This window comes from Austrofundulus limnaeus, unplaced genomic scaffold, assembly GCF_001266775.1.
Source record: "Austrofundulus limnaeus strain Quisiro unplaced genomic scaffold, Austrofundulus_limnaeus-1.0 Scaffold61, whole genome shotgun sequence".
Taxonomy (NCBI): domain Eukaryota; kingdom Metazoa; phylum Chordata; class Actinopteri; order Cyprinodontiformes; family Rivulidae; genus Austrofundulus; species Austrofundulus limnaeus.
Genome location: NW_013952463.1, coordinates 1,067,801 through 1,079,436, shown reverse-complemented (window position 1 = coordinate 1,079,436; position 11,636 = coordinate 1,067,801). Strand labels below are relative to the sequence as shown.

General features: G+C 39.3%; 1 protein-coding gene across 2 annotated transcripts in view; it reads left to right on the top strand.

Moving 5' to 3' along the window:
* Positions 1 to 11,636, top strand: part of tspeara (thrombospondin-type laminin G domain and EAR repeats a) — a 17,149-nt gene that overhangs the window by 3,372 nt on the left and 2,141 nt on the right. Inside the window, exons 2-12 of one of the 2 annotated variants that reach the window (XM_014009756.1) lie at positions 363 to 586; positions 736 to 1,082; positions 4,517 to 4,607; positions 4,697 to 4,853; positions 4,946 to 5,077; positions 5,154 to 5,224; positions 6,985 to 7,146; positions 7,241 to 7,448; positions 7,552 to 7,784; positions 10,329 to 10,507; positions 10,641 to 10,742. In XM_014009756.1, coding sequence (XP_013865210.1) covers positions 363 to 586; positions 736 to 1,082; positions 4,517 to 4,607; positions 4,697 to 4,853; positions 4,946 to 5,077; positions 5,154 to 5,224; positions 6,985 to 7,146; positions 7,241 to 7,448; positions 7,552 to 7,784; positions 10,329 to 10,507; positions 10,641 to 10,742 — 1,906 coding nt within the window. The remainder of the gene's footprint in view (positions 1 to 362; positions 587 to 735; positions 1,083 to 4,516; positions 4,608 to 4,696; positions 4,854 to 4,945; positions 5,078 to 5,153; positions 5,225 to 6,984; positions 7,147 to 7,240; positions 7,449 to 7,551; positions 7,785 to 10,328; positions 10,508 to 10,640; positions 10,743 to 11,636) is intronic. The other variant, XM_014009757.1, reaches the window with a different exon arrangement.

Below are 11,636 nucleotides of genomic sequence, written 5' to 3'. Positions count from 1 at the left end.
AAACTTTGATTATATTGATTATAACTCAAATAGAAGATTAAATGAGATAACATATATGTAGGACTTTGTCCCATTCACTTAAAGAAAATAAAAACACATTAAAATGATTTTCTTCTTATAAGTGTAAAAATATAAAATCAAAGACAAAGAAAATAAACAATAGAAAAGTTTTTTTCACCAGGGTTACCTCTACATTACTGACTCGGAATTAACTTGATAAGTTATCCAACCTTTGAGGGATTTGTTTGTATTTAAAATAGACAGAAACTTGTGAATCAATCCTTTTTCAGAAACAGCTCAGATTCATTTAGCATCTTGTTCTTTTATCCCTTTTGGTTCATTTATTTCCTTCCTGTCCTCAGACCTGCTGCCCCTGGATCTTCTGTCCTTTGTACTTGAGAGGGATACCTCCAAACTCGTGTCTGGGGTGCGCATGAAGCAAGCTGGCGGGGTAAGGGGCATCCATTTTCTGGGCCCTGATACCTTAATGAGCTTCCCCTCCTCCCAGATATTGGTAAACTGTGACCTTTTCCCTGAAGAGTTCTCCATTGTTGTAACATTTAAAGTCAATCGTATCGCACCAAAGGTGAGTGTTTGTCAGTTCTGCTTTAGTGTTATTTACTGCAACTCATATTTGCTCAAGATGTTGAGAAGCACAAGTTCAAACATGTCAAAAGTGGACTTTTTTTCATCCAACACAGAGTGTCCTGAGGTTGTTTTCTCTTTGTCTAATAGAGAAATGAATATATCTTTTCATTGCTGGAACCCAGAAATGCAGAGAAAAATGCAGCAGAGGAGGTGGAGGACATTTTAAAAAAGGACAAGAAGATAAATTTGTCTGGAGAAGAGCAGCAGATGAAGAGGAAGCAAGTCAGGAAACATGAGGAACCAGGACAGGTCATCCTGGGCCTGAAGTTATCACAAAGTGGTCTCCAGTTCTTTTTTAAAGGACGCAGCGAGGTTGTGGAGCGTTGGACGTTTCAAAGGATTCTATTGGACGATAACCAGTGGCACACTCTTATTTTAGTTATTCATCGACATCACATAAGACTCACAGTGGACTGCAAGCCACCGCTGGAAATGTAAGCTCATTATTACCCAAGATGTTGAGAAGCAAAACTTAAACATTTTAGTTTAAAACTCTGGCATGAAAAGTGTCAGGCAATAAGCATTGTTTCAAGAAATGTTAGGTCTTTAAAGGGATCTCTGACTATTTGCACATGTTGGCTTTAATATACATTGCCTGGCCAAATAAAAAGTTGCCACCAAAATAAAGATCACGCATTCCAATATTTTGTTGGACCGCCTTTAGCTTTGATTACGGCACACATTCACTCCATTCCAGTGGTGCATTAATTTTTCACCAAGATCTTACATTAATGACGGTAGAGTCTGACCGCTGTGAGAAGCCTTCTCCAGCACATCCCAAAGATTCTCAATGGCGTTAAGATCTGGACTCTGTGGGACCAATCAATGTATGAGAATGATCTCTCATGCTCCCTGAACCACTCTTTCACAATTCCAGCCTGATTAATCCTGGCGTTGTCATCTTATATGCCCGTGCCATCAGGGAAGAAAAAGTCCATTGATGTAATAACCTGGTCATTCAGTATATTCAGGTAGTCAGCCGACCTCATTCTTTCAGCACTTACTGTTGCTGAACCTAGACCTGACCAACTGCAGCAACCCCAGATCATAGCACTGCCCCAACATGCTTAGACACTGGGCATGATGGGTGCATCACTTCACCTGGCTCTCTTCCTATGATGCACCCTGTGGAACAGGGTAAATCTGGACTCATCAGACCACATGACCTTCTTCCATTGTTCCAGAGCCTAGTCTTTATGCTCCCTAACTGGAGCCTTTTATTCCAGTTAACCAATGATTTGACCCTTCTCAAACAGACTGACATCTTTTCCACGACCACGATATCTGTGTTTCGACATGGTTGTTTAAGATATGAGAAGCAACTCATTGCACCAGTTGAGGTTAAATAACTTGTTGCCAGCTGAAAGACAATCGCCCCTGCAGTAATTATCCAATAGGAGGCTTGTATCTATTTGCTTGATTAAATTCAGGTGGCAAGGTTTTTTTTTTGGCCAGGCAGTGTATTATTTTTCTATTCAGCTAAAAGTTGTTTTTGACATGCGAAAACATCTAATTACTTAAAAACTGACTATATTTATTACATTTTTATTTAAACACATTGCCATTTTGTTACTGACGTAATGCATTCTGGGAATGATGATGAGTTACAGTTGAGATTAAAACACAGAGTCCAGGCTTAAAAGCTATATTGTGTGATAATAAATTTATATTTTATTAGTTTTTGAATTATAAACATATGGATTGAAACACTAAAACCTGACCATGTTTAGTAAATTAGCACAGGAGCTGATGGCATGTATAAATTATTTATGTGGCTTTAGCTCCTGAGCTAATTATTAGCTTCAGAACACCATACCACCATATACACAGTATATTAGCTCAGGAGCTAACGCCACTGAAGCAAATACTGTATATTAACTCGTGAGCTAATGCAATAAATGTAGAGGTCTACTAATAAATATGGGGTGTCAGCTTCCAAGCTAATATTATTAGCTTGTGAACTAAAGCTATGAGCTTTAAAAACACCATATTACCATTTATATATTAGCTCTGGAAGTAACTCCATATTATGCCRCGTGTACATTAGATCTGGAGCTAATGTGAAAGTTAAAAGAGTAAAACTGAGGTCCTTTCATGGAGCAGCTCTGTTCTCCATTCACATTTTCAGTTGCAGTCTGAGTCTACATTCTCCTTTCTGTCAATGTGCTCCGATGCAAGGTTATAGTAGTTTTGGAATTTTCATTCTAGTTTAGTTTTTTTAGTTGTGACATTTTTTCTTTTAATTCAGTTAGATTTTAGCTTGGATTTGCTAGTTTTTATTAGTTATTATTGTGTTTTTATTGCTTAGTTTTAGTTTAGTTTTTATTAGTTCTAGTATTAGTTTTTTTTTGTAATTTGAATAAATATATTTGCCAATGGGCGGCACGGTGGCTCAGTTGGTAGAGCTGATGCCTCTCAGCAAGAAGGTCACCGGTTCAAATCCCGGTCTGGGGACCTTTCTGGGTAGAGTTTGCATGTTCTCTCCGTGCATCTGTGGGTTCTCCTCCCACAGACCAAAAACATGACTGTTAGGTTAATTGATAACTCTAAATTGTCCCTAGGTGTGAGTGAGAGAGTGAATGGTTGTTTGTCTCGTTTGTCTCTATGTGTGGCCCTGTGATGGACTTGCGACCTGTCCAGGGTGTACCCCGCCCCTCACACTGTGACTGCTGGATATGGGCACCAGTGACCCACGCGACCCTGAAAAGGAAGAAGCGTGTACAGAAAATGGATGGATGGATGGATGGATATTTGCCATTGCATCCTCTAACTTGAAGTGTTCCTGTGAGTTAACCAACCAGCTGCTTTTTGATCATCAGTCAAAGCAGTCCGTTATAGCAACACCTTCCTAAAATAATTCAATAACTCAATTTTGCCAACAAAGGACTTGGACAATTGTTTTAAGAAGATGACAATAGTTGTTTAGATCCTAGATTCCTGGCTGGGCTACAGCTTGTTTTTCACAGGAACTACTGAGAAGCTACCGTGTCAAGATACTCCTTTAGTCCCTTGAGAAGTATTCCACCTATTCTATTACCTGTTTCCACCACAAGACGCTTTTAATTTTCTCAGTCATATTCAAAGATATCCCAAATCGGACTTTACTACTTTCTCCCACTTTTGTTGTTGTGATTTTGCAGGTGAACGCTGAGCAGCAGCAGACTGTAAACAGGTGACATTACGGACCATGATGTGCCATAAGCTGCCCACAGTTAATGTGAAACTGCTCAATTTGAAGAAAAAAATGATTCGTTTAATCAATCCACGTGGCTCAAAATAAATTGACAAACACTAAAACTAAGGATATTCTATCTATTATTTCAGTTAGTTTTGTAAGAAGACTTGTCATTTTTTAAAATTTTATTAGTTTTATTTATTTCAGTTAACTAAAATCTTTTTTCATTTTCAGTTTTCGTTATTTAGTTAGTTTTAGTTAACTATATTTAACCCTGCTCTGATGTATTTTAAAATACATTAGCCAAAGAAATTTGAAAAGTTGAAGTAAATGTTTATAAAAAATGTCTTGTCAGAGTTTCCTCTAATATTTTGCTCTCTCCGCGTCTCAGCATCATTTCTTCCTGTTTACTTGAGGCTCACAGACGTTGATCCTTCATCACAATAAAAACGCTTCTGCTCAGAAATGTGCCTTTAGCCTGCAGTCATATCACAGTTCCCCGACAGGAAAAGTGATGGATGTTTCCTCTGGTACTTCTGTGGCTGATGTTAAAACAGTTCATGTCTCGTTTTTTTGTTCCCTTAAAAACAGATCTGAGGGGAAACTACTTCAGTTACAGAGAATTCAGCTCCCTTACAGAAGAAAAACAACCTGCTTCATCTGTTTCAAATAATGATCTTTCATTCCAAACAGCACTCCCTCCAGGCCTTTCCCCTCAGACCTCAACATTCAGGGATCCAGAGTCCACATCGGCAGCCGGGGAAGATGGAAGGGCTTGTTTTCAGTAAGTTGCATCAAAAATTTTTTAATTCAATTCTAAAAGTAACTAAATAAAAATGTCCACCTGATCCATGCTTTTTGCTCCAAATTCAGGGTCTGCTTCGACAGCTGGTTCTAGTGCCAAACTCAGACGCAACTCGTCAGGTGTGCCCTTCCTCTGACCCCCAGCTCGTATCCCTGTCAGTCCCCCCGCTGCTCTTAGACCTGCCTGTCAGAAAGCAGCAGGATGACAGACGGACGACTTCCTCCGGTAATCTGCACAGTCGGTTCACGAGGAATGTGATGAGCACCAACAGGTGCTCAGGTCTTTGACCGCTCTGTTTCATCATTGTGATCTGTCAGAAAGTGCACAGCAAGTGTCTCTGGGTTTGGAGAGGTCCTGCTCGGAGCTGCTGCAGGGCCAGCTGTGGTTTAATCCACTCAAGAAGGGCCTCTACTACTGTGACGGCTCAGCGTGGATCACTGTGTTGGAGGGTAAGAACCCAACATCCAAGTCCAAGCAGGTTTATCTTCCTGTTATTGTACTAAACTGGCCTTTCCATCAACACAGATCATAAGAGGCTGGACTACGTGTTGGAACAACAAGTCCTCACCACCAGCTCAGAGACACATGATATAGAGGTATTCATCCATCATTTTCTTGAGAAAGAAAAGTTAGACAAAGTTTTTACACTTCAGAAATAAAAAAAATAGGAATCTTCAAAATCTGTCACCTAATAGAAGCCAATAATATKCAAACAAAATCTGGTCTGTAAAAAGAATTTGTGATGCCACTTAGAAAAAAGTTATCTAAGAAAACAACTCTAACACAGTGGGCCAAATGTAGCATGTCACAGTATTTATGTAGCCCACTTCAAAGATGTATTCATGTCTTAAAATAAACAAGTGCTGCTTTAAAGCCAGCATTGAACATAAACCACATCGCTCATAATGCATACCAAGTATTTTACCAGCAAAAGGATGGCATCCCACAGCTAGGTGGAGATATACAGGGTTCAAAAGTAACCAGCAAAATCTGCTGTGGAACGTCTCCATTTCAATGCATTTTCACCAGCTACTTTTGCTGCGGCCCATTTTCTCTGGGAAGTGGGAATTTCTCACAAGTTGTAAATTTAAACTGGAACGCCCCTCTAGTGGCCAATGCCGTCAACCCCCAGTTGCTTCCTGGGGGCCTTAGATAGCAGCTTCCTGCTCAACATGTATGCTCACATGTGCAATGGGAAAAATGCAAAACTAATTTCCCAATTGGGGGTTAATAGAGTACATTTACACCTTTTTATTCGTTATTTACAGGAAACCGTCGCATAGAAAGACACTAAGATCACCCCATTAGTTTCTTCAAAAACATTGTTCTCTGAAATCTACATAATTCTTACTCAATTTTTGTCTTCCTATGGTGTTAGCTATCCAGAGCAACTGCTCATGAAAGTAAAGGACAAAAGCGAGAAAGTTGGCCTGCACATCAAAAAGACGAAGATCATGATCACAGCCGTAAATAAGAACTTCAGCGTTAAGGTGAATGGTGAAGAGATTGAAGTGGTGAATAAGTTTATATTCCTTGGCTCCAAAGTAGACTGCGACTTCAACTGCACCCCTGAAATCAAGCGCCGATTAGCACTGAGACAAGACGCGATGCTGCCCATGAAAAAAAATTGGAAGAGCAAAGACATCAGCCTCCAAACCAAATGTAGATTAGTCACTGTTCCCAGTTGCGATATATGGAAGCGAAACATGGACCACGAAGAAATTAGACAGGAAGAAAATTCATGCTTTTGAGCTGTGGTGCTGGATGAGACTCTTACGAATTCCGCGGAAAGCCAGAATTCTTTAGAATCCAGAATCACCAAACAGCGATTAGCCTAATTTGGCCACTTGATGGGAAGCAGATCTTTGGAGAAAGACATGCTCAGGATGATTAGTGGACATAGAGGACAAGGCGGACCAAGAACTCGCTGGCTGGACATCATCAAACAGGATATAAATCTGACAATCGCTGAAATAAAAGAAGCTGTATATGACCGACAAGGATGGAGAACATCGATCCAACGAGTGACAGATAGTCGATTGTGACTGAMCGGATGGCTGTTAGCTAGTTTTCATTAGTTTAATTTTTAGCAGCTGTTTTGCTAAATTTAGCTTTTAGCTACCGTTTTGCTTCTGTTCTGCTTGTTTTAACTTTAACAGGCCTGTTAACAGCTCATTCTTCAACATATTTCAGCAGTCATTCTCAGCATTTTTGCAGAAATTACTATTTCTATAGTTTTAGGTATCACTGTTTCTCCCACAGATGTTTTTTTTGTGTACGTAATTGACTTAGTGTTCTTTAGCAGAACTATAACTCTTTTTTTTACTCTCTTGCATCATATTTATTTGACCTCCAGGTGTTTCAGATTCCTGGTGTGGGTCTGATGGCAGCGATGGCTCACCGGGCCTCAGCCTCTGGCTCAGCTGTGTACCGTTGGACCGACTCTGGTTTCCAGCTCTACCAGAACATCAGCACTTATGGAGCTCTGGCTTGGAGACATTTCCGAATGGGAAAGAAGGTGCGAAACGTTACTGGGATAGAGATCACAATTAGCTTTCCAACAAAGGTTTTACCTGAGCCTCCATTTCTCGTGCTGTATTGTTTTCATGTAGGTGTTCCTTGTGGTGTCTAACTCTGGGGCTGGAGCAGACAAGCAGCATAAGAAAGAGTCGGCGGCAGACTTTTCTGTTATTTACAAGTGGAGCAACAGAAGAAAACGGTTTGTGCAGTTCCAGACTCTGCAGACCTACTGTGCACGAGACTGGGAGGCCTTTAGCATCAATCAACACACATATCTTGCTGTGGCCAATCATAGGCAGGGTAAAAGAAACTATTTGTGAAATTAATAACTTTTAGCCTGCTTAGTTTCTGTCATATCTGGAATAAACTCCTTCATTGTGTTCCTCACTGTTATGTCTTGAAGGTGACAATAATCACACAATAAACAGCGTGATATACATGTGGAACAGACCGACAAAATCTTTTGAGGTTCACCAGCTGCTGCTCACTTCAGGCGCCTACGACTGGGAGTTCTTCACAGTCGGACCGTATCATTTTCTGGTGGTTGCAAACGCGTTTGACGGCATGACCACCTCTGTGGACTCTATCATMTATGTTTGGATGGATGGAAGGTTCCACGTGTTCCAGACAATCAAGGTGTGTGGAATACTTCGTATCTTAGATATGTTACAGCTGCAACATCGCTCAGATCTRTTTGAACATGGAGTGGAAGCCAGTGCTTGAGGTAAACATTTGATTACTCCTGCCATGCAGCTCCTCACCCAGCTGGGCTTTGATTTCCTCAGAGAAGATTCATATCTCTGAGATGAATTTGAAAAACGATCTGATCTGCGCAGACGGAACGAGTCGAGCGCAAAGATAAAAGGAAAAATAGGTAGGAAGGAACAAGTACGTGAATACATTTTAAGACTGGGGCCAAAAATAGATTGTGCGGTTTGGCACCATTTGCTTGAGGGTCGCATAACGAATAGTGAACAATTTATTTGAATCTCACCACAATTGACGCAAGCCTGTTGACACATTGATAGCCACGAGAGAAAACACTGAGAACAGTGTAATTAAGGGGAACTCCAGGGGTGGAGGAGGAGAGTCACAAAAACACTTTGAGGCACGGCGGCAGTAAAATAACTTTTAATCATCAGAGAAACGCCGCTGCACAAACGTCGCAGCTCCATGATGCAATGTGGGAAACAGTTTTTGGAGAAAACCCCAACACACATCAACTATTTTCTGACTTTTCATCGACGGTTAAAACATTTGTCCAACCCTGGCAAAACTTTTCATATCCTGATTGTCACTTGAGACTTTTTAAAGTTTAAACKCTTCAACAAAGACGGAGAACGTGATGAACATTTTACCTGCCAAGCAACAATTCTGGCATTTGTAATTATGTTAATGTGCAGATGTGTTTGATGATAGAAGAAAGGTAATGGTGTAGAAAAAAATGCTTTGAATTTTATTTAGCATTTGCTTTGAAATGATTGCAAATGATGAGTCATGATGATTTCACRTCTTTGTAATGTGGCAGTTATTCTTTAGGACAAGATCCCTGGCATCAATCTGTCTTAAAGTCACAGAGAACTTACTTCTTACCTAAAGCTAGAACTGCTTAGTGTYTATATATCATTTATGCTACAGATCATGACAGTGAAGGATACAGCAAAATAAAAAGTTAGCTTTGCTAATTCATAACCCATTACATAAGAAAGTTGCTTTGCCAACGCCAAACCACTAAACTTGTATAAAAACAAAKAACAGAAACTAATGCTAAACAAGTAAAAATTAGCAGAAGTAACTAACTGCTAACCTCTAAGACAACTCAGTCATATCCAGTGTGGTATAAAGTACCTCAAAGTGATACTTGAGTAAAAGTACAAGTATCTTATCATAAAAATACTTTTGTAAAAGTTAAAGTTTTCTAAAAATATTACTTGAGTAAAAGTCTTAAAGTATCAGAATTTTTTTGTACTTAAGTATCAAAAGTAAATTTCTGACACAAAATCTACTTAAGTATTAAAAGTAAAAGTACTGAGTAAAAGTGAGCAGTTAGATTTTCCTAAATGATATTTATTGGGAGGTGACTTCTTCAAAAACATTTTTTTCTAACGGCGAGCAGCTGTGATGGGTTGTGTACAAGCTAATAGGGTGTCAGAATGGTAAATATTTATACTTCTCATCCAACCACAATTAAATTCACTCTATCTAGGAAACAATTTATCAGGGTAGCATTTTTTAAGCAATAACAACTCAGAATAAAATAGGAGTAACGACTTTCAACTTCTTACCTTTTAAAAAAATGTAGTGAGTAGAAAGTACAGATAATTGTGTAAAAATGTAATGAGTAAAAGTAAAACGTACGCTGAAAAATAATTTCTCAAGTAAAGTAAAGATAACCAAAATTTCTACTTAAGTACAGTAACAAAGTATTTGTACTTAGTTACTTTACAACTCTGCATACATCCTTGTCTCCGTCCAGCTGAAGACTGGTGGGACTGACATGTTGATGTTTGTTAGTTAGCTGTTAGAGTAGATAAATTTGACAGAAAATGCATCAGAAGCTAACTGGTCCGCTAACGGTTTTCAAAATTAGTGAAAAACCGAATCTGGTAAAAAAAACTGCTCTGCTGTTAGCTGATTAGCAGAACCATACACTGCTGAATCATGATGTTTATTATTCCCAGCTGCCAAAAAGGCAAAAGGTGAGCACTAAAGTTTTGTGATTTTTTTCTGTTTCTGTGTCTGTTAGCAAAATATCTCAGTTTACAGATTTAAGTGAAACATTAACCAATAACTGAACAAAATGAGTCAACAAAATTCGAAGTGATCACCACAGCTAACTGAACAGAGTCAACACAAAAATATCTACATTTTAGTCAGTTTAACAGAAAATGAGCTATATTTTGTAGTATCTGTGAGTCATCCACTTACACTAGTGTTAACAGACTGAGGAGCCCTTGCTTGATAGTACACRTTATTCAAGATTTGACCAAAACAAAGTTGTTATTTCTCAGTGTAAGATGATTTTAGTTTAAATACTCTAGCACAAAACTTGTTTACCATTTGTATCTCTGTTTGCATGTTCACACTTGTTCACTCATCCATCAAACAAGTGCTGGGTAATGAATGCTTCCCTTGAGGCGTAACTGATCAATATTTTTTCCCCTCTTTATTCAAATGTAGACGTTCTGTGCCACAGACTGGGAAATGTTCCAGATTGGCAGCAGAGTGTTTCTGGTTGTTGCCAACGGACACAGACTGGATGGTAACGGGCCGAGTCAGTACACCATCAACTCAACCATCTACGAGCTGGACATGATTGGACGGTTGTTTGTCCGCTTCCAGGACATTGTTACCCACAGGTATGGATGTGTCATCGTCAGATGAGCTCTAGCAGATGCAYGTGCAAACACAGACTATCTTTGTGTTTAAAAGATGTTTGCTGTTATTTCACTCAGTCATCGTCTCCACTTAACCATCAKCTTTCTTTTCCAGTGCAGTGGATTGGGAGTTCTTCAGCCTCGGGGAGGAATATTTTCTGGTTGTTGCAAACTCATATAATGGAGACTCCTACTCTCTCAACAGCGTTCTTTACAGGTATTTAACTTGTCAACAGCTTCCTCTCATGTGATCATCAATCTTTTGTGTCATGTCGGACCTGTCTTGAAACCATCTTAAATAAACGTCTGACTGATGTAATGTACAGTGGGATGCGAAGGTTTGGGCAGCCAAGTTAATTTTCCTGATTTACTTTTATAAATCAGTGATTGTTTGGATTTTAAAAAAATCAGTTAAATACATCATATAGGTGACAAACACAGTGATATTTGAGAAGTGAAATGAAGTTGATATGGTTTACAGAAAGAGTGCAATAATTGGATAAAAAAATTAGGCAGGTGCATAAATTTGGGCACTGTTGTCATTTTATTGATTTAAAAACCTTTAGAACTAATTATTGGAACTCAAATTTGGTTTGGTAAGTTCAGTGACCTTTGACCTCCATACACAGGTGACTCCAATTATGAGAAAGGGTATTTAAGGAGGGCAATTGTAAGTTTTTCTCCTCTTTGCATCTTCTATGAAGAGTCGCAGCATGGGAGTCTAAAAACAACTTTCAAATGAGCTGAAAACAAAGATTGTTCACCGTCATGGTTTAGGGGAAGGATACAGAAAGCTATCTTAGAGATTTCAGCTTTCAGTCTCCACTGTGAGAAACGTGAGAAAATGGAGGACCACAGGCACAGTTCAAGTGTAGGTTCGAAGTGGCAGACCAAGAAAAATCTCCAATAAACAGAAGCAACGGATGTTGAGAACAGTCAGAGTCAACCCACAGACCAGCACCAAAGACCTACAACATCATCTTGCTGCTGATGGAGTCATTGTGCATCGTTCAACTATTCAGCACAGTTGAGATGCTGTATGGTAGAGTGATGCAGAGGAAGCCTTTTCTCCACCCACATCACAAACAGAGCTGCTTGAGGTATGCTAAAG